Genomic DNA, 23,446 nt, shown 5'->3' with positions numbered 1-23,446 from the left:
CCACCATTAGAAGTTATCCCCGTTGGACTGAATGGAGTCCAACCTCTGGGAACTGAGTCTCCCATCTGAGTGCCACAGTGGTCACATACATGCAGCAAGATTCAAAGTATTCTCTATGGCAGCTGCCGGAGATAGAGAAGGCTAGCTTCTCTAGCTTAAAAAAGGGCTGGATCGAAGGATTGAAACATCGCTTGTCCTTGTGATGTAAAGAAATAAATTCCTGCACCGTTTTTCTTCACTGAATTGGAGTGCTGCTGTCACTGAGATAAATAGATGATATGAGATAGATAGATAGATAGATAGATAGATAGATAGATAGATAGATAGATAGATAGATAGATAGATAGATAGATAGATATGCATCAGGATTGTGAACAGCACAGCTTGGAGCTCGTCTGGATGGTGGGTGCCAGCTGAAGGAACTTGACCAAGATCAAAATATATACGTTGAAAAATTCCAACAGCACTCCCAAATTCACTGCAAAAACGTGTAGGTTTATTCCATCAATCCAACATGAAGTGCAGCATAGCAAACAAGCTTGTTTGCTGTGCTGCAATTCATGTTGGATTGATTAAATAAACCTATAAATTCTGCAGTGAATTTGGGAGTGCTGTTGGAATTTTTCAGTGTAGATAGATAGGAGATAGATAATAAATAGATAGATAGATCACGGAATATAGGTAGCACTATACCAGTGTAGAATTCTGAGTGCCTGCAGGAACCAGTTAGTTAAACCAAGTAATTCCCCACAGCACGTCTTGCAGTATAAATGCAGTATAAATTTCAAAGTTAACAGCAGAGCAACACCTATGCTTGAAAAAGACCGCTGAAGCTTCACACGATACTTTTGTTTGCTGTGTTGCACTGCTCTGCTGTTAACTTTGAAATGGAATAAAAACACTACATCTATACTGCAAGGCATGCTGTGGGAAATTCATTGGGATAGATAGATAGATAGATAGATAGATAGAAGATAGATAGATAGATAGATAGATAGATAGATAGATAGATAGATAGATAATTGATAGGAGATAGATACACTGTCCATCATGTTGTGATTCCGCACCTACATATTTTGTGTGTAATGACCTTCAGATGTTCCAGTGGAATTGACCGCTATCGCCAGGACTGGATAACGTATGGATGTGAAAAGGAGGTGCGTATTCTTTAGTATTTCTGAATATTGAAACACTGTATTGTGGAATCATAATTGAATAAATAATTTTTCTTGTTACCTAAAAGGTCCAAACCACATCATGTGAGGAGTACATAGATTTGTACACCCCAGCTGATACCACGATCGAAACCACATCACTTAAAGGAGGCTTACCCACACCGACAGCTTCCATCGATCTCACTACAGAAGGTAATGTAGCATGGAGGAGTGGAAGAGGTGATGAGTACACCATTATTACATGTTACATGTGTCAGCTTTGCGGCACAAGCAACCACCAATTTTATTATTATTATTAAAGCCTATGTTTATGCTTGTAATAGTCTTATTAATTTTTTATAAAAAGTTGGGGTGTACATGTGCTGAAAGTGGATATTCATATACAGTACCTTCTTTCTGTGTGTATGAAGACACATATATTACATGTGCATAACCGGAGCATGGTCGAATCCAATTGAAAAAGTTAAAGGGAACCTGTCACCTCCCGTGCCGGGTCAGAGCCCGGCCGACCCCCCCACTAGAACTCCTTATACTCACCTCGTTCCCGAAGTCCCGTTGCTGGAGCCGGTCCGGGGACGGAGATATCACCCTGGGAAGCCCGGCGGGCGCGCTGCTGAGTTGAGTCCGACGCTCATACAGAATGAATGGAGCCGTCATTCTCTATGGGCGTTAGACTCATCTCAGCAGTGTCGGATTCTCCTCAACACACGCGCCGGGCTTCCCACGGTGATATCTCCGTCCCGAGACCAGCTGAAGAAGCGGGGCTTCGGGAAGGAGGTGAGTATAAGGGGCTCTAGTGGAGGGTCGGCCGGGCTCTGACCCGGCACGGGGGGTGACAGGTCCTCTTTAAAGGAACTCCTAGGGATTGCTGGAAAACATGGATACAGCCTATGACCTATGTATCCAGGACTCCCTAGGGCTGCATCCAACTTTTTCAGCCACTGGTTTTCAAATACCAAATGATAGGATTTGAGCATGCTCCAACTTGCTCATCTCCGCGTGCTCATCTCTAGTGTAATCTACTGTTTTTAGTATGTGTACAACTTTTTATATATCATATATTCTATGTTATTTAAAGATGGAATGGAATTAAATTGATATAGGATAGCCTGGCTTCAAAGGTTTCAATGATATATATTTTTTTACCCTATACTTTAATGTTCTACTTTGTTTTTATGTAGATGACACAAAAATGACACACGAGGGAGAAGGTGGGTAAGCAAATATGTATGGTGGGTTCTAAATCATACATGACTTTACTAATGACTAAAGATGAGCATAACTGGAGCATGCTTAAGTCCAATCGTTCAGCATTTAAATACTGGTGGTTGAAGAATTTGGACGCAGCCCTTGGGAGTCCTGGAAAACATGGAAACAGCAATAAGCCATAGGTTGTATCCATGTTTCCCGGACTCCCTAGGGCTGTATCCAACTTCTTCAGCCCCCCTTAATCAAATGCCAAACAATTGGACTTAGGCATGATCCAGTTGTGATCATTTCTACTAATGACATAAATATAATATGTATATGTGTATAATGGACTCTTTCAGAGCCACTTGAGGAGATTCCAAAGAAGAGTGCGTCCCACGTGCATTCTGGAACAATTGTGGGTATAATACTGGCGGTGCTGCTAATCGCTATCATCGTTCTGGCTGCCATCTATATAAACCATCATAAAGGAAAACAAGGAAGACATTGCTGTATGGAGGTGAGGGAGGTGAGGGATGTACTTGTTGTGTTATCTTCATAAGCATTCATAATGCATATACAACATATAGGGGGAGATTTATCAAACCTGGTGTAAAGTGAAACTGGCTCAGTTGCCCCTAGCAACCAATCAGATTCCACCTTTCATTCCTCACAGACTTTTTGGAAAATGAAAGGTGGAATCTGATTGGTTGCTAGGGGCAACTGAGCCAGTTTCACTTTACACCATATTTGATAAATCTCCCCCATAGGTTAGTGGTGTCTGCATTAGTCCAAAATAAAGTTTAAGATAGATGTGTATGATTAAAGTGGTGCCTTGGATTACAAGCATAATTCATGTTTCGGGACCATTGTTTGAATCACTCTTATATCCAAGCAAATTTTTCCATAACAAATTCACACCCGACTGTCTGACAGGAAGAAGGTGCAGACTTGCCCGCTCTTCCTGGCATATGCCTGCCATATCCCCCGATCACCCGTTGGTCGGGCCGGGGGGGGGGGGGGGCGTGGCAAGGCAGGGAGCAGGCGGAATGGGCCTAATTTTAAGTGTCACTGTCGTTTACTTTTTTTTTTTTGCAGAAATCAATAGCCCAGGCGATTTTAAGAAACATTGTAATTGGCTTTATTAGCCAAAAATGCATTTTTATCATTAAAAAGCAGTCTGAAGCTCTCCACCTGTCTTTATTGTTCTCTATGGAGAGGGGAGGGGTGGAGGGAGATGAGGCACCAAAACATGAAAACAAAGAGTTAATTTACAGCTACATCACCGGGCTATCTCCTCTGAGGTCAACACTGACCTCTCTAACTTCTGAATACCGGCTTTCACACAGTTCCTGCTGTGTAATCCTCTGTTCTCTGCTCTTTGCTGGCGACTAATCTCCCTCCCTTCTCCTCCCCTCTCCATAGAACAGACAGGGCTTGACTGATGTAAACCAGTCGAGATTTCCTGATAATGAGCAGTGAATGAGAGAGAAGAGAGGAGGGGGGGGGGGGACCTGGAAAGGCTTTTTGAATGCAGATAATGGCATATTTGCCTACAACAGGTACACTTTAAGACTGGTGTACAAGTATGCTGGTCTTAAATGTCCCCCTATGTGTCCAAAAATTAGAAAATTGTCCCTGAATCCAGAGCTATTTCTATAACAAACTTGATCACACAGTGTTTAGGGCCTTTTACACGGGTTGATTACTGACCAGGAGCCTCGCTAAAAACGCTCCTGCGGCCAATAACTGGCTTGTGTAAAACTGATAGCAATTAGTTGAAGACGCATCCATCCGCATGTCGATTTTTCCCACGCCCGTAGTTTCAGCCGCACATGTACGGCGGCGTACGAAATGCGGCCGGACTCATACGCAGTGTGAACATAGCCCTAAACTGTATACAAATGATGAGTGTTTATGTATGGCTAATATGTCTTCTCTATACTGTACACTTGTCTATGAATTTTTCAACTTGACCACTTCAAACAGATAATATCTTGCGTTCTTTGCAGTATCATCCCCACCAATGGGCGGTTATGAAGTTTAATAACCACGGCAGCCCAGGGGTGTACACCGTGGTGGATCCAACCCCAGGACTTGATAAAGACGGCTTCATGGAGGCAGAACAATAGGAGCCCTTGAATTCCTTTAAGTAAAGGGAGATGGAAGGGCTGGATCCTCCCAAAATGCTTGTTACATCTCAGCAGAACGGATTCCCAACTACATATCTGATGACTGCACATGAAGAAATCACTGCTGACCCTTAGTACTAACTCCAGAATATATTACTTTCTGTTCTCCGTGCTCCCTTCACAGCAATACATCTTGTATTTTTTTATATAAGAAGTATTAGACTGCATAGTCCGCCACAGAGCTGTCTGCTGTCAATAGAATGTTATTCCTGGTTGTCATCATGAATAACCATCATCCTATTCTTGCTTATGTATCAAAACATCCTTTCCAGAGACTTGCAGAACATCTCACCAAACCGTTCCGTTCCAGAGCTCGAACAATATAGACATCATTCACATACCTGCCACAGGACTGCAATGCTCTGTGATGTGGATAAACTTTCCAGAGACAGTATAAATGTTATATCCATGCTGGGACGCTAACCTCAACTCATTTTTTTCATGGAAAAAAAAGAACAGTGCAGACTATTGCAGCTTCATAACAAATACAGGAAAAGCAAAAGTCAAATCTACATCCAAGAAAATGGCAAAATGCGAAACAAAGGTGTGGTCTTACATTTACTTTGTACATTTGTGCGCCTTATATCTGCTGCAAGAGAACTAGGATACAAGGCCACATAGCGGATCAAGAAATGTAATACAGAAGGCCATACATCATGTAATAACGAACCCTATTTCCCGATTATTGCTCTGAACACCGCATATCACACAGGCATCCTTGAAAAATATTAAAGGGGTATTCCGGCAAAACTTTTTTTCCTTGTAAATCAACTGGTGTCAGAAAGTTATACAGATTTGTAATTTACTTCCATTTAAAAATCTCACGTTTTCCAGTACTAATCAGCTGCTGTATGTCCGGCAGGGAGTGGTGTTTTCTTTCTAGTCTGACACAGTGCTCTCTGCTGCCACCTTTGTCAGAGCAGTAGAGGTTTTTTATAGGGATTTGCTACTGCTCTGGAGAGTTCCTGTAACGGTCAGAGGTGGCAGCAGAGAGCACTGTGTCAGACTGGAAAGAATATACCACTTCCTGCAGACATACACCAGCTGATAAGTACTGGACGACTTGAGATTTTTAAGTGGAAAAGTAAATTACAAATCTATATAAGGGTGCGTGCACACTACGGAATGGCGACAGAAAACCCGCTGCGCATTCCGCAGCTCGCACCCGCCTGCAGACTAATGCGGGCGGGCACGTGTCTCCACCCGTGTCTTGGACTCCATTCTATGCAAGGGCGGATTCCGTCGTCTGTCCAATGAATGAACATGTTCATTCTTTGGACGGAGGGCAGCCCTCGCCCGTGCATAGATTAAAGTCTATGAAAAGGGGCGGAGGCGTGTGCGCCCGCATCAGTTCGCCGGCGGGTGCGAGCTGCGGAATGCGCAATGGGCTTTCCTTGCCATTCCATAGTGTGCACGCACCCTAAATTTCTGATATCAGTTGATTTGAAAGAATTTCTTTTTGCCGGAGTTCCCCTTTAAAACGAAACATGTTGCATCAGTACACAAGCCAAATATGCATATCACTGGCAACCATTTCAGTTGTAATGAGGCCTATACTTACACCTCTCTAAACCCAACACTATGTTTATTTTCTCTACAACTATTCTTGCCTATGATCCAGAAATATTAGACTGGCAAGCCTAGAAATGAGCCATTTCTTAGATTTCTGCTCTCCTTCCCCTCCTCTATGCACACTACATCTGAAAACTCTACTATAACGCTTTATACTTCTGCAGCGCTAAACCTGCTGTAAATAGAAGATTAATATACCCGACATGTTTCTTTTCTTGTAATTAATGTTTCCGCAGCCCCGGTGCCCATTAATCTTTATTAGTGTTTGCAACTTCCCCATGATACTTTGCTAAATATCATCAATGCTTAGCAGCTAGTACACTTTAGAGCAATATACATCACAGGAAAGCCAATGATGTGTAGGCACATACATAAATCTCAGGGTACATGTCCTTGACTGCAGATCGTAGCTAGCTTAATTATAACTTATTATCTCCATCATTCTACATTCACCGTCCATTGCTGCACCAGTCCTATTACCGTCTCCTTACTGACTGCACTGTGTTTAAAGGGGTTATCCAGCGCTACAAAAACATGGCCACTTTTTCCCCTACTGTTGTTTCCAGTTCAGGTGCGGTTTGCAATTAAGCTCCATTTACTTCAATGGAACTGAGTTTCAAAACCCCAACCAATCTGGAGACAAGAGAGGGGGAAAGTGGCCATGTTTTTGTAGCGCTGGATAACCCCTTTAAGGTTACCATTAGAGATGATCGAGTCCAATTGTTCGGCATTTGATTACCAGTGGCTGAAGAAGTTTGATGCAGCCCTAGGGAGTCTGAAAAAACATAGATACAGCCCTAGGCAATAGGCCAGGGGTAGGGAATCTTGACTCTTCAGCTGTTGCAAAACTACAACTCCCATCATGCCTGGACAGCCTTTGGCTGTCCAGGCATGATGGGAGTTGTAGTTTTGCAACAGCTGGAGAGCCAAGGTTCCCTACCACTGCCATAGGCCTAGGGCTGTATCCATGTTTTCCCAGACTTCCTAGGGCTGCATCCAACTTTTTCAGCCACTGGTAATCACATGACGAACGATCAGACTCGGACATGCTCCAGTCGCCCTCATCTCTAGTTACCATATCTATTTCTGATGTAAAGCGGGGTTCCTAAATGTTAATGTTGTTTGTATCTTGGAAACGACAGCAGTGTTGTCCCATCTATAGAATTTTTTGGCGTGCATGAATACTTCAAACTAAACTGCTGGTCAGATTTACAGATAGCGCATGGCCATGTTATATTGTAATTAAAGGTTTTCTAATGCTGGTTTTTGTTCTGTTTATATGATCATTTGAATCCATGTATCGTTATTTAAAAAATCCAAAGCTTAAAGGGGTACTCCGGTGGGGGGAAAAAAAGTTTTTTAATCAACTAGTGTCATAAAGTTATACAGATTCGTAAATAACTTCTATATAAAAATCTCAAGTCTTCCAGTACTTTTCAGCTGCTGGATGTCCTGCAGGAAGTGATGTATTCTTTCCGGTATGACACACTGCTCTCTGCTGCCACCTTTGTCTGTGATAGGAACTGTCCAGAGCAGAGAAATTTTCTATGAGGATCTTGTCAGGAATGTGCAGTAGCCTGGTGTGAACTGGGCCTATTGTTTGCTTTTGTGTGCCACACCCAGTTGCTTCTCGGCTTCCGGCAATGCAGGAGTTAAGCTGAGAAGCTTCTGGGCTTGATTATGCACCTGTGTTGTCCCTGTGATTGGCGGGTTTCTCTGCCTGTCTGTAACCTGGTAGATCAGAGCGTCGGTCCAATGGGGATCCGGACCGGGCTCTTAGACAGCATAAAACAAAGCTGATGCAGAGTCCCAGCGCTGGCTATTTAGGTTGATACCCTGGTCCCAGATCCCCCTTGTCTATTCCTGCGATCCCCGTCCTTATACCTTTTGCTTGCTTGACTGTGTTACCTGACCTCTGGCTTTGACTTTTGACTATCCGATTGTTACTTGTTTTGTACTGCGCTGCCTGTTTGGTTTTGACCCTGCCTGTTTGACTATCCTATATTGTGTTTGTCCGTCTGTCTTGTTCTGTCTTTCACGTACTCTGTCTGTCTTGTTCTGTCTTTCACGTATAGGGAACGTCTTTGTAGACTGTTGTGTCTTGTCCCTACCTGTCCTGTCCTGACAGATCTGTTACTGCTTTGAACAGTTCCTGACCTGAACAGAGAGCACTGAGCCAGACTGGAAAGAATACACCATGTCCGACATGACATGCAGCAGCTGATAAGTACTGGATTGAGATTTTTAAATAAAATTTCCAAAAAAAATACATAAAACAAAACAAGGGTATAATTACTGTAAATTATTGAAGAAGGGCATCTGTCACTTGGTCATTTTTGGTAACTTAATGAATAAACTCAATGACTCTCCAATGTGACCGTGCCTATAGGCAAGTACCTTGCATTTTCTCCCAATCCTGGACTAGAACTTCTAGGCTTTATCCTCTCAGAGCTTTTGTAAATGATGGCTGTTTGATATCTTTTAGCTGAAAAAGAAGACAGAGAAGTACCCATTAGGATTAGGTTCTTTCAAGGCATCAGAAGCCTGAAGAAGTTATAACTAAGGGGCATTTAGTCATCAGGGTGGGGCCGGGCCGCAGCTAGACATGCAGTCATACCTGTAACTAGTGATGGACAAGCAAAGGAGTGTACATGTCATCATCCTCTATGTACACTGCAGGAGCGGATGTATTGTGAGGCCAATACGAATATTCTTCTGGATGTGACCTGGGTAAGGCAGATTACGGGGAGCGGGAACAAACCTGATACCTGACCTTACCCTCCCACCTTACCGATTTCCTTTGCCCCCCCAATAACGGACACCACGCTGAGTGACATTTGGAAAGTACTGGCCACAGCAGCCTCTTTATTAAATAGAAAACATAAATAACTTTGTAAACATTTATTATCATAACTTTATGATTGCATCTGTAAACATTAATAACCATAACAATATGGGGCGGTAACGGATAGCCCCACCAAGCAGTACAGATGTAACTATGGTCCCCAGTCGCACCGCGCCGGCTCAGGGATGGCAAATATGCCATCTACTGCTGTCCCTTAAGCGGTAACCACCTGTGCCGAATCGAACCCACACTCCATATAACAAAACAGGGGTTCTCCATCACTTAAAATGGGGCCCCCGAACCAACTCACTCAGGGCCATCCGTGACCACCCCTCCACCACCGCGAGCAAGACCGACCCCTTGGGCTTGAGAGTCCCTCCAAACCTTTAATGCGATCTCAATGCCGTCCTGGAGATTGGACGACCAGAGGTCCATACCGACCTCGTTTAGGTAAACACCATCACTCTGCAAAAAACTCCAGCTAGGTACTTCGAAGTCCCTGTGCCGAACTACAATCCCGCCGTTGCGCACCACAAAACGCGAGACTTCCCTATTAACCCGCCCTCTAGCACTGTTAAGACGGTCAACGGAGCCGGCCTGGCGCCAAACGAAACGTGCCACCATCTCGGACCATACCACTATAACACCCGGAAACATGGAGCAAAGCCGGAGCAGGTCGAATTTAATATCCCGGATAAGGTCCCTGGAGGAACGAGCTCCCATGTCGTTTCCCCTAACATGCAGAACTAAGATGTCTGGGGCCCGATCTAACCTGGCATAAAAATGGATATCAGGCAAAACCCTGCTCCACAGCATGCCCCCGACACCAATCCACCGAACATGCACTTCGCTCCACGGAAAGCCCAACTGCTGGCCCTCAGGTCGAACGTCCGCACGCCGGGCACCACGATGCACATATGAGTGCCCGAATATCCACACCAGGCAGGCCCCATCTAGAAAACCAAAAACACACAAAACGAATACAAAGGAGGGGGAGGGGGGGGGAGTAAGGCAGTCACAGAAAACCCAAACGCACATACGAACGGAACCGTGAAGATTCCCACCATCCAATCTGCCGAACCACACCATCCGCCAAACCACATCTAACGGCTTCCGTCGCCGCCCCAATCCGGAAGGAGTGGGATGCGAACTCACGGGACGGTAGGCCCAGCCGCTCCAGACCCTTCCGGAACACGGCAACAAATTGAAAACGGGACAGCGCCCTCCCATCCTGATGGACGAGAAAGGAGCTGCCCTGCCCCTGAGGCCGCAACCTCAAGTAGTCACCCACACACCGGACTAAGGGCCCTATTCCACCGGACGATTATCGTTCAGATTATCGTTAAATCGTTCGAATCTAAACGATAATCGTTCGGTTGAAATGCAGTTAACGATTAACGACTGAACGAGAAATCGTTGATCGCTTTATAAGACCTGGACCTATTTTTATCGTTGCTGGTTCGCAAATCGTTCGCATTGAATAAGACATTGTTTGGTCGTTCGCAATAGATACGAACGCAATAGCGAAGAAATACGGAAGAAGAAACGATCGCAATTACGATCATAAGTAACGATTATCGTTCCATGGAAATGAGTGAACGTTTTCAGGTCTTTCGCAATAGCGGTCGTTTGAGATCGTTAATCGTTAACGATTATGCTAACGATAATCGTCCGGTGGAATAGGGCCCTAAGCAAGCGGGAGAGCCGTCAATAGGGTAAAGCACCACCGTCTTGCCCCTCCCGTCTTGGTCAGTCTTGGAACGGAGAAGCAAGCAAGACACTTGGTCGGCTGCCCATGAAACATCCACACACAACATACCATCGTCAGACAGACATGACCGACTGATAAGCTCACTGATCCTAAAAGCCCCAAAGAAGGCCAAAGAAAAGGCAGCTCGGAACAAGGCACTTTCAAAACTATTCACACACAAACCATCCAAGACACCCAGGAGACTTACCAAAATACCAAAAGACACCGGCCGCCTAGCATCCCGAGACACTCTACACCTCTTGTACCCTGCAACCGATTGATGAACAACAAAATCCCTTGTAACATCCTGAACCCCTAGCAAACGAAACCAATAAGACAAGCCCGAAAGCTTCCTCGCCAAACCAGATGCCGACACCCCTTCACTAAATGCTTCTCCCACAAACATCAACAAAAGCGGCACGAGATCCCCGCTCAGACCATCCGACCCCGCATTCCCACAAAAACGCAACCACTCTTGCCAGGCAGACACCCGGCTCCTCCATGTGGAACCAGCGACAGCACACTCAATCAGACGGAAGGCGTTCCTGAGACTACGCTCCACAGCCAGGCCGGGCAGGTCCTCCCTTGCTGATCCGCTTCCGGGGCCAACTCACGGAAACGATGCCACTGTGAACGAGAAAGGGAATCAGCAATGGAGTTCCAAACTCCCGGCAGATGACGAGCCGAAAGCCACGCATTCAACTCAAGCCCACGCAAAACTAAATGACGTAACAAATTAACCACAGGCGGGGAGGAGGCAGACAAGCTGTTGATTGCCTGAACCACAGAGAGGTTATCGCACCAAAAACGAACCTTCTTACTGCGAAACCGAGGTCCCTACACCTCCACCGCTGCCACTATAGGGAAAAGCTCGAGCAACGCCAGGTTCCGAATAAAGCCACACTCACGCCAAACTTCAGGCCATTCTCCCGCAAACCATTCACCTGCATAGTAAGCACCAAAACAAGTCGCCGGGCCCTCGGTCTTGTCCGGCGCCAACGGAATGCCAAACCTAGTCGCCACCCGTTCAACTGAATGCAGTAAAACAGAACACACCGCAGACCTTGCCGGGCCGACACACAAGAAATCATCCAGGTAGTGCAGGACCGACTGCAAACCCGACTCCTCACGCACGACCCACTTGACAAACGTGCTAAATGCTTCAAAGTAAGCACAAGAAATCGAGCATCCCATTGGTAAACAACAGTCCACATAATACTGCCCTTCCCACATACAGGCCAACAAGTGAAAACACTCCGGGTGCACCGGTAAGAACCGGAAGGCCGCTTCGATGTCTGTTTTGGCCATCAGCGCCCCCGGTCCACACCGTCGCACCCAAGCTACTGCCCGATCAAATGAAACATATTAAACCGAACAAGCCTCCTGATCGATACCATCATTGACCGACCCACCAGAGGGGTAGGACAAGTGATGGATCAAGCGTAACTTGTTGGGCTCTTTTTTGGGTACCAAACCTAAAGGAGAGACCCGCAGGTGAGGCAACCTCCTTCGCCAATTTCTCACCCACCAGGTCCGGACAGGCTCTGGCCGGCTTCAGGTTTGGTGGGCGAAAAATTGGCGCAACGGGAGAAAAAGGGATATGGAAGCCACACTGAAAGCCCTCGCCCAGGAGTCGGGCCGCCGTCTGGTCGGGGTACCTACTTAGATGAGGCAGCATCGCCCCGAGCTTCACTGGCGTCCAACCCTTTGCGCGAAGACTCAGTGGGGCATCCTTTTGAGCGTCTAAAACATCGAGACTGGGGGTGATTTCCCCCGCAGGTACTGCATTCATGCTTGAACTTACAGTCTGTGTTGAAACGACATCGGCCCTCGTTGAACTGCCAACAACAGCCTGGGCGCTGAGAGGCCGGGTTCCCGGCCGGAGTGGCCGATCCCCCGGCCCCCCAACGAAACGGCTGGGATGGCGCTCGTGCCGCCGCCATGAGCCGCATCCATAAAGCAATGTGTCATGATCGCGCCTGAAAAGGCATCAGTGCCACCCTCTGCTGCGAAGATTAGACCTCTGCGCCAAAGACTGCGATTTTGGCCATAATCTTCCATTTATTCTGTGTTTAGTTTGCCTTGTTTTTGCCCTGTCTGAACTGTGTCTTATTCCTTCTGGTCTGCTAATTGTTTTCCCTGCCCCACCCGTGTCTGTGCTGCTAGTTTCTTCTGGTCTTGTAACAGTTAACCTGCCTTTGCCTCAGTGATTGACAGCTGGTCCCTCCTATCACTTTCTGGACATGGTTCCTGGTCTCCTATTTAAGATTGCAGCTTTTGCCTGTGCCTTGCCGGTTATTGACTTGTCTCTGCCTGCTTGTGTGGTCTGTTTTCTGGTTTCTCCTGACTCCTGCTTAGTATTTTTGACCTCCCTTGTTTGCCACCTGCCCCTGACCTCATTGCCTGTTTTCTGACTACGCTTTTGGATCCGATTTTGTACTTTTGCTGCCAGATTGTTGTGACCCGGACTGTCGACCATTCTTTATTGTGTTTTGTCTGTCTGTCTTGTCTTTTTGTCCCACCAAGCCAGTGCAGGGACCGCCGCCCAGTTGCTGCCCTAGGGTTTAGCCTAGGGGGGGCAAATAGCTAGAGTCAGTGGGCGGGGCTGAGCTTAGGGCTCACTGTCTCTGTGTGTCTGGTGTCACCGGTTCCTGACACAATGTCTTTATGATCCCAGCGTAGCGACGGGCGAACAGCTTTTCGTTGCCTAAACTGTTCATCATATCTCAGCCAGGCAGTGCCCCCATAGTACTGGTAGGCTTCACCTATCGAGTCCATGTAGCAAAACAGGGCCGAGCAATGCTGAGGGGCCCTCTCCCCAACGACACTGGCAAGGATGGCGAAAGCCTGCAACCAATTGGAGAACGTACGGGTATCAATTGATACCGCCGCTTCTCCTCCTCCTCCTTTTTGCTCTCGTCAGCCTTGCCCTTGTCAATGTTAAACTTCTCCAATGGGAGAAGGGAGAATATTTCTACATATTCGTCGCGCCAGATTTTGTCGCGCACATCTTGCTTTAGATGCGCCCCCAAGGGGCCATCAAAGCAAACATACACTTCACCCCTGGCTGAATCATCCAGCCGGAGTGAAGCATCCCGTTGCAGCCACAGGCGCGGGCGCAGCAGAAGTCGCTGGCATTGGAACCGCGCTACCCCCGAGCCATGCAGAAACTGGCGTGACCTGACCGGCTGGAGTAGTTTGCACTCCAGGGGCTGCTAAAACTACAGAAGCCGCCTGAGCAATAGGACTTGCCTGCGATCCAGCTGCCCCCTGCGAACTAATCACAGCCTGCGCACCAATCGTCGCCTGCGCACCAACAGCCGTCTGCGTGCCAATCGCCACCTGCGTGCCAGTCGACACCTGCGCGCCAGTCACCACCTGCGAGCCAGTCACCGCTTGCGCACCAGACACCACCCTTACACCTAGATCAACAGGCGCACTAGAAACCACCTGTGCACTCCCCCCAGGGACCACGGTATCCACCCGTGGACTAGCATTCTGCGCCACCAATTCACGCATACTCGCTAGAAACTGAATAACCGCTTCACCCACACCTGGAAACAGCCCCCCACTCACAGACGCATGACCCACGCCGGAAACCATGCTGCCATTCACAACACTCTGTCCACTCACAACACCCTGTCCACTAACCACACCCCTTCCACTCATACCGGAAACGGCAGAAGACAAGACAGAAGACACAGACACGGGTAGAGACTCACCAGGCTGACTCTGGACGGGAGCCGGAACAGCCGCAACTGTGGAATCCAGTAGTGGGACGGTCCTTGGGGAAACTTCACCCTCTTCCGGGCTCTCGTAGGCATCTTAGTCGGAATGGGTCCCCACAGCATCACCGACGTCAAGCGCGCCGGGAGAAGGAGCGGAACTCCGCCCCCGCGCCTGTATAGCTAGTGGGCAGACGTTGGCTGTAGGCGATCGGCGGCGCGAACGAGCCGCAGCTCCATGAGCCCCCCCTCGAGCAGGAACATGGGGGATAGGCGGGCTATCAACCCCCCGGTCTGCAGGGTCAGTCGCAGAGGAGATGGCAGGAGCACATGTGCGGAGTCTGCCCTGCCTCCCCTGCCTGTGTGTATTCCGGGAGCCAGTCTCCCTCCGACTCACTTGACGGGCTGCCCCCTGCTAGCGTTGATGAGAAGGGCCAGCCGCAGCAGCTCCGGACAGAGAAGTCGGCACAGAGGAGGAGGAGGGAGCAGGAGGAGCCTCCCCCTGCTGACCGGAGCCCCGACGCGCTGCGGGATTCCTCCCAACCCCTCTCCCAGGCCCAGGAACTGCAGGCTGGTAAGAGGGGGCTGGAGGGTCCTACTTGCCCATGAATGGCTGCTGCTCACTGCCATGGTAACCCTATACTAGCAGCCTGGGACCCTCAATTAACCCCTTCCTGCCCACCCTGTCACGTACGGGCTGCACTACACTGCGCCCGTTTCGCCCTCCCTGGACTGAAACTGATTAAAATCAGAAACGTGAATCGTTTAAATGACAAAATAATTAATTTAGGTTGATTAATCATCCTGCCCTATTTCATAGATAATTCAGTATGCTAAGAATTAAACTCCCATATAATCATTCAAGCTAAAATGTGGACGTTCGGTTTTGTCATCCCTTCACAATAAGGGAATGGAATGCATATTGCAACATTTTTGGACGTTTTATGGAGTGACATAGGTCACAAGTGTGTGTTCTCACCCTATATCCACATGCTTTACATCACATACAGGATTTATTATGTGATATAAAGCAAGTTTGCAATATACATTCATTATTTGTTGTTGTTATCATGCTGTAAAACAAAACTGTACTTACCAGAAATCCAGCTCCATTCTCCTGCAGGCAGATTTTCTGACTTGTGCTGGTTGAAAAAAACAGACTAAACACAGGAATTCCGGCCAGTACAGGGAGTCACAGCTCAATGTGTCCATCAGTCACATGACTGCCTTTTCTCTGTCAGTGCTCAGATGGCCTGGGATACACACACTTCCTGTTTTCTGACTGTTTCTTGTTTTTGGAGAAAAAGAGAGTCAGAAAACAGGAAGTGCCTTGTTTTCCATGATAACTACAAAAAAATTTATGTAAATTCCAGACTTGCTTTATATCACATCTACTGCTGATTTAGATTTTGAAAGTTATAACGACAGGGACACTTTTAGGTAAAAAGTATATTATTTACATGGAATGGAGGACAAGCTGGTTAAGTGCCTGTGCTTGGTGGGGATCCCAGGAGTCAGACCTTCATGATAAGACATTGAAATATAATACTAGTATACAATAAATTTATTTTCACACACTGAATTGGCAGCTGCCATTTTAAAGCCAAATAACAACTATTTCAAAATGACGGACGTTATTTGTACAGTCAGGGTCATCATTATGAAATACCGGCCGTTGTTCGGCCTCAAAATGACAGCCGCCAAACAGCCTTAAAGAGGTGTTAAGGTAACATAGCAAGGGTGGTATTACATAGGGCAATTTTTCGTTGATTAACGATAAACAATCTCAAACGAACGCTATGACAAACGATTTTAAATCGCTCCCCCTATAACAGAGGACAATGATCGTTACTTACAGTCGTGTTATTACACCAACAAAGTTTAAACGATTTGTGAACAATCAACGATAAAAATAGGTCCACATTCTATCAAACGATCAACGATCTCTCATTGGTTGTTTAATCGTTGCCTCCTACTACACAAAACGATTATCGTACAGATCCGAACGATCTAATGATTTTTCAAACCATAATCGTCTTGTTTTAATAAGGCCCTAAGGGTACATTCACACGACACGAATCCGCTTAGAATTTTCTGCAACTGATTGTATATACTTTGTTTTAGTGCAGAAACACATTTTCTGCAACTGATCTGCTGTAGATTTGCAGTATGAGAGCATATCCTTAGGGTGCTAAAACACACGACCGATGCGCAGCAGATCTGCAGCAGATTTGATGCTGTGTTCAGTTATTTACATCAAATTTGCTCCGTATCTGCTGCGTATCCACTGCGTATCTGCAGCAGAAAATTCACTGCGATACGGCGTGTGAAGCTACCCTTAGGGGGAATTATTGGCCAAACATGCCCTGTGCAATAGAGCTTGTACAGACTCGTTCATGCGCCTACTGACAGTCTGCCACATGCGATAGGGGATTCCATGCGGAAACTCCCTGCACGGACTCGGCGCCGAATCCTGCCTTCAATCTGTTTGAATGGGATGGCTTGCATGCCTCCGCTCTCCCCGCCTCTCCACTTTGAGAATTGAAATGTCAATTCTTTAAGTGGATAGATGCGGAGAGCGGAGCCGCGCAAGCTATCCCATTCAAACAGATTGAAGGCAGGATTCGGTGCCAGGTCCGTGTGGGGAGTTTCTGCATGCAATCTCGGCGCCAATTCCGTAGTGTGAACCTTTGGGTGTCTTTACTTCTGGCAGATTTGTTGCAGAAGCAAATGTACAGTTCATCTAAAATATCCCAATTTACATGAACTCATCTGCAACTAATCTTCCACGTGTGAGTTCACCATAACACGACTTTTAACCCTATCCTATACCACGCATTACCTTGTCAACTTTTCTCCAAAAAAAAATAAACAAATCTTAAGTACATCTTGTGAAGTTCAGACGTCCTTACAGATGTATTAGAGGTGCATCATTTCCAAAATGGAGCTGTTTCTCCTGTACTTCTTCCTCTGGAGAGCCACAGGAAAGGAGAGACACAAGTCAACACAATGACTAACAGGAGGCACCAGACTGAATGAATGTCAGTCATCCAAGTAGTAACAAACCCGTATTTTTCCAAGTGCCTGTTTCCTCCTTGCTTTTTAAAGCAAGTCCCCAAAGCACCTGCCTTGTGACGGCGGCATGGGTACAGGAGAGGAAACGCCAGATGTGTTGTGCGGCAGTCTGACAGGAGACACTGATACTGCTCCCATCATATATTTGTGAGCCCTTAGTACGTCTATTGGCAGGGCTATCTTCCAGCAACATCAGGGTTAATCTCAGGAGGCCAGTCCTTACTATAGTCTTGCCAGCAGCTCTCCAACAATTTGGAGCCAAATAATGCTCTCAGAAACAAGGAATCCTAATGAATCTGGAAGTGGGTCAGGGAGGGCAATGAAATGTTCCTTCTCCCGATGCAACTGGCTCAAAGTACAAGAGGATATTTCTTTCCTATTGTTTTAGAAATCTTGACAGCTGAGCCGTAGCTGCCTCTTCTCAAGCCGGGATAATGATAATTGTGTAGAAAGAGATTCTTTGTCATGCTAAATTTCTGAAGCATGCAAGACGTGAATAAAGAATTGTTTGGTGCTACCGTTAAGGGTCCTTTTTACAAGGCCCGATGTGGGACTGTGCAAGGATGCAAACGAGTGCCGATCCGCAAGTTTGTCGCTCGTTGGCAATGCCTTTACATGGCATAATAATTGAGCAATGAGCATTGTATCGTTTGTGCGGCCATGGAAACTGACAGCACAGATAGGCATATATCCATGCTGTCAGTTTCCAGATCACACATGCAGAGCATACTTACCAAATGTGCTGCTTTTTGATCCTGCATCCCATTCTCTGGCTCTCCTGTCCTGTTCTCTGTCCACTGCTGTGTCTTCAGGCCGCCCCATCCATTCCAACTATTAAACATTCTGGAGGAGGCAGCGGACTGAAGATACTGCCAGCGGCCAGCGAGCAGGATGGGAGAGCCAGGGAGCAGAATGCCAGATCACACAGCAGTGCACTAGGTAAGTTTGCACTGCATTTGTTATCTGGAAACTGACAGCATGGATAAATACATATATGTTTCCCTTTGCTATTGGCTATGCACCCACTGTTTCCACAGCAAGATGTGCGGCCAATAGAGGTAAATTTTAAAGCAGTCCAAAAAATGTGATCAGTCAATGATCAGGTGTTTTCTCGCTCCTCAACAATTTTACACAAGCCGATTATCGGAGCATTTCTAGCAACTCTCCCCTGTAAAAGGCCCTTAAGGTTATATTATCATCAATTATTTAAAGGGGATCTATTATCAGACTATATGTAAGGACAGGTCTGCTCTACTATTAGCCAATATGGCGCAACAATTTTTTGATAAAGAATAGACCAGCCACCTAGTTCAGAGTTTGGTGTACCTATGAGGGGAGCACGTCCTGCCTCTTCCCATCTTTCTCCCAATGATCGTCGGGTTGCTGCTCTCCAGCCCATCAATTACTGCGAGTCTGATGACAGATCCGCTTTAACAGTTTGGTTTTCCCTTGCTGTTTTGGTAAATGAAAGCGGGAGAAAATCCCAAATAATATGGACCCAACCCTGCTTTATATACAACAAATAAAAACATGAAAAGAACGCTAAGCTGCAAAGTATTAAATGTGGACGAGCACTTACCGCGCTTATACAGATGCCATATTAATCCTTTCAGAAACTCATGTAAACAAGATTTCATGTTAAATAATCAAATTATTGGCTGGAGTGTTTAGACCCAGATCCATGAGGAGAATGAACCAGAAGAAGTCTGCACTTAGCACAGGCTCTGTACAAGTTTATGGGGCCATATAGGTCTCATTGATACAGGGAGAGAAGCACTTAAAGCACTTAAAGGAGTACTAATGTGTGTTAATTAAGCGTAAAAAAAAAATCACCGTATGACTACTTTAACCTCCTCCCATCGCTGGGCAGTAAATTAACATTGCTGCAGCCTATGCAGCAGCAACGTTAATATACACTGCAGGATGACATAGGCGCAGGAGCTGCGCCTGTGTCATCTGTGGTGGGTCCCGGCTACCAGTGATAGCCAGAGACCCGCCGCAACTCTCAACAGTCACGACCGCAGCATCTATAGGGCTTCTGACAGAGAATTCTCCCTCTACAGTAGGAGAATTCTCAGTCCGCTGTCCATCAGGGAATTGCGAAGTGATCGCAGAGCCCCCATGGTAGCCATGGGTTTCATTATGATCCCATAAGCTGATGTCCTAAAACAACCTGGGCATTGATGCATCACTGACCCATGGTCGGGAAAGGGTTAATATTAGTGGGGCATAGCGCAACTGCGTTTCTACCTTCTCACTACATTGGATCCATTGGACGGTGTACATTACATTTACACTAGCGATGAGCTCAACTCAAGCATGCTCAGGTCCATCCAAATTCGAGCATGTGACATTTGATTACCGAGGGCGGCAGAAGTTGGATGCAGCCCTAAGGCTGCCTGGAAAATACGGGCTGCATCTTCTTAATCAAATGCTGGGTTCGGAGTGGACCTGAACATGCTCAAGTTGCTCCCATTTAATTTGCATTTTTTCTACATAAACCGAAATGGAAAAGTCACTACATGATCTTTTTCCAGCAATGATGTAATAACACTCAATGAACAATAATAAAGCAATGCCCATAACCTCAGCAATAAAATATTTAGTGCCGCGGATTCACCTGTGAACAATACATAAGGTCCTATATGAAGTAACAGCCATGTTCAGACTTTTAATTAAAACCTCTTGGCAAATTTACAATCTCTGGAAGCTGCGCGGGACAAAATGTTCTCATTTGCATGCCAGTACCCAGAATCCTCGGCATCTTATACACCTGTGGCAAAGCTCGAGAGAAGCCACATGTGGTCAGCAGATGTGGTTAACAATACAAGACCCAGAGAACAGAGCTCCAGCCGAAAGTGAATGTTCTGTTCTGTCCTATGTGATTCAATTAGGGACACTACTATGTGAGACACGAAGGCAAGGAAATTTCAACACCAGCCGATGAGCCAAAAATTCTGCATGTAGTCTGGAATTGTAGGCTATTAATCACAGGGAGGACTAGCTGTCGTGTCCTAGCGGTTTAGAAGGTGCACCATCACCCCTGGTCTCTGAAGCTGAGCATGACACAGTAGCTGTCGGAGACAAAACTCATACACACCCGGAAACAAATCCAAACACAGTCATTAGAGATGAGCGCAACTCGAACATACTCTAATCATTTGGCATTTGAATGCCGGTGGCTGAAGAAATTGGTTGAAGCCTTAGGGAGTCTCGGAAAACATGGGTACAGCCATAGGCCATAGGTTGTATCCATGTTTTCCAGACTTCCTAGGGCTTCATCCAATTTCTTCAGCCACCAGTAATCAAATGCCAATTGATCGGACTCAAGCATGCTCCAGTTGCACTCATCCTTAAAGGAGAAGTCCAGCGAAATTTTTTTTAAAAGTATTGTATTGCCCCCAAAAGTTATACAAATAACCAATATACACTTATTAGGGTAAATGCTTATAAAGTGCTTTTTTCCCTGCACTTACTACTGCATCAAGGCTTCACTTCCTGGATAAAATGGTGATGTCACGACTCGACTCCCAGAGCTGTGCGGACTGTGGCTGCTGGAGAGGATGATGGCAGACGGATGCTCAGTGTCCCTCCAGTGCCCTTTGTCCCTCAGTGTCCCCCTGCCATCATCCTCTCCTCCAGCCACAGCCCGCACAGCTCTGGGAGTCGGGTCGTGACATCACCATTTTATCCAGGAAGTGACATCACCATTTTATCCAGGAAGTAAAGCCTTGATGCAGTAGTAAGTGTAGTGAAAAAAAAGAACTTTATAAGCATTTCCCGTAAAAAGTGTTTATTGGTGATTTGTATAACTTTTGGGGGGCAATACAATGCCGGACTTCTGCTTTAATATTCACTAGTGGACTATGCTCAGGCCATTTAAATTATTGGGATCTGTGGCAATCCATGCAGGGATACGTTGGACATGTTATTTTGACAGTTTCTCAATGAATCTGTGACTAGGAGACACAAATCGTGATGTAAAAAAGCTGAATCCCAGAAAACAAATGACTCTCACTGATGCCAGAGATGAAACAGGCCTTAACAATTTCTAAAATTAAAAATTATGAAAAAAAAACAGCAAAGAGAGAAAAAAGGGGGGGAAAGGTAAAACAATTGCAGAATACAAGGAGTTCATTAAAAGGGCAAGAAAAGCTGAGCACAATGCAGGATCCCACAGCTGGTTTTCATCATAACCATACCAGTACTATCAGACAATCGTTTATACTTCCAATTACGCTCTGCGGTTTCTCTTAAACCCTAATAAATAACCCAAATAATTCTAACTCTTGAAGCATTTCTATTCAGCGGCGAATGGAGTGAAACCTTGTACAGCGTCCATGCACGCAATCCTATATCAGTAAAATGGGGTAAAGACATGCATTTACCTTATCTCAAGATACATTTGGCATGTTAGAGATAGCGGTGCTACACGTGTATTACAATACCTGCGCAGACCACAATCCTAATCAGCAATGATAACCCTACAGTGCTGCTGTGATGTAGAGCCATACATCTTCAATAACTGATCATATATTGCTGTAATTGTTTGTTTTACCCCATGATGAACAGAATCAAAATTTAACACCACAAAAAAATTATTTTTGGTTGAGCAGGCTTCCCTCTCATTTCAGCATCAGCAGGGCTTAGTGTAACCCTTGCTGCTGCTGCTGTTTGTTTCCTTTCTGATCACAGCACATTGCAAAGCCAGTACATCAATAACCTTTTCTCCCCCACGTGCCATCTAAAGTAATGTACAGTATAAATTGTCCCCAAGTCTTAGGATGCCTTTTATGCAGAGAGATTTATCTGACTGATTTTTGAAGCCAAAGCCGGGAATGGATTTAAAAAGAGGAGAAATCTTAGTCTTTCCTTTATGACCTGTTCTTAGTTTAGGCTGGGTTCACACTGCACTTTTGCAATCCGTTTTTTTTATCCGTTTTTTGCAAAAAACAGATGAAAAAACTGATGCATTTTGTCCATCCGTTTTGATCCGTTTTTACATTGACTTCCATTGTAATAAAAACTGATCCGTTTTTTTGGCGGACGCAAAAACGTAGCTGACACTACTTTTGTGTCCGTTAAAAAAAGACGTATCCGTTTTGATGCGTTGTTTTTACAATGGAAGTCAATGGAAAAACGGATCAAAACGGATGCACACTAATGCATCCGTTTTTTCCATCCGTTTTTTGCAAAAAACAGATGAAAAAAACGGATTGCAAAAACGCAGTGTGAACCCAGCCTTATAGTCTGTTCCTGGCTTTGGCTTCAAAAATCTGTCAGATAAATCTCTCTGTGTAAAGGCACCCTACGTGATTAGAGCAATCATTTCCTTGCTGTTCTGCTCTTTCTTACATGTCCGCTCACATAGCACCTTACCAGTGCCTCAGTAAACCCTTCTCTCTGCAAATGTCATTTAAAATAGCATAGTGTGTAAATCATCAACTCAGCATAGTGCAAGCCTGTTCAGTGTCACCAGTGCTATGGTACGGCAGATAGGAGATTATGATATGCTCAGCGCTCGCTCCTCTGCTTGAATTGGAACGAGAAATAGGGGTTTACCACTCTTAAGGGTTAATACCATGAAAACATTTGGTATGCTATAAGGAGTTAATAAACCTCTGCGCCGCTGTTCGCTGAATACAACTCCATTTAGTTCTCACTCAGTGGCGATAATATGAAGCTTTCTTAGATTCATGTTCCTTGGACACGGCAGCGGTTTCCCGGTAATTACTTCCATGAGTGGCGATGAGATACACCCATCTGACATATTTATCCCTCATCTGTAACATATATGTCATGCACATGAAGTAATTAGTTCCCCATACACACATCCAATACTTTTACAGCTCTTTTGCATGAAACCAGACCTCCACCCTCCGCCTTGCCAAAACCGCAATCCCTTGCACGCTCCATTGCCTTTC

At 45.9% G+C, this 23,446-nt stretch overlaps 2 protein-coding genes across 3 annotated transcripts in view; one reads left to right on the top strand and one right to left on the bottom strand.

Annotated features, from left to right (window-relative positions):
• Window positions 1-5,362, top strand: part of PLXDC1 (plexin domain containing 1) — a 60,178-nt gene extending 54,816 nt beyond the window's left edge. The window contains exons 20-24 of one of the 2 annotated variants that reach the window (XM_069952360.1): window positions 1,097-1,157; window positions 1,244-1,367; window positions 2,357-2,386; window positions 2,726-2,883; window positions 4,376-5,362. In XM_069952360.1, coding sequence (XP_069808461.1) covers window positions 1,097-1,157; window positions 1,244-1,367; window positions 2,357-2,386; window positions 2,726-2,883; window positions 4,376-4,495 — 493 coding nt within the window. In that variant the 3' untranslated portion in view covers window positions 4,496-5,362. Of the gene's footprint in view, window positions 1-1,096; window positions 1,158-1,243; window positions 1,368-2,356; window positions 2,387-2,725; window positions 2,893-4,375 lie in introns of both variants that reach the window. The other variant, XM_069952359.1, reaches the window with a different exon arrangement.
• The window catches only part of LOC138772168 (dickkopf-related protein 3-like), a 114,196-nt gene that overhangs the window by 84,424 nt on the left and 6,326 nt on the right, over window positions 1-23,446 (bottom strand). The window lies entirely within an intron of this gene.

Source organism: Dendropsophus ebraccatus, chromosome 14 (genome assembly GCF_027789765.1).
Source record: "Dendropsophus ebraccatus isolate aDenEbr1 chromosome 14, aDenEbr1.pat, whole genome shotgun sequence".
Taxonomy (NCBI): Eukaryota; Metazoa; Chordata; class Amphibia; order Anura; family Hylidae; genus Dendropsophus; species Dendropsophus ebraccatus.
Note: the sequence above shows the minus strand (reverse complement) of the source record. Positions and strands in the feature narration are given on the sequence as shown.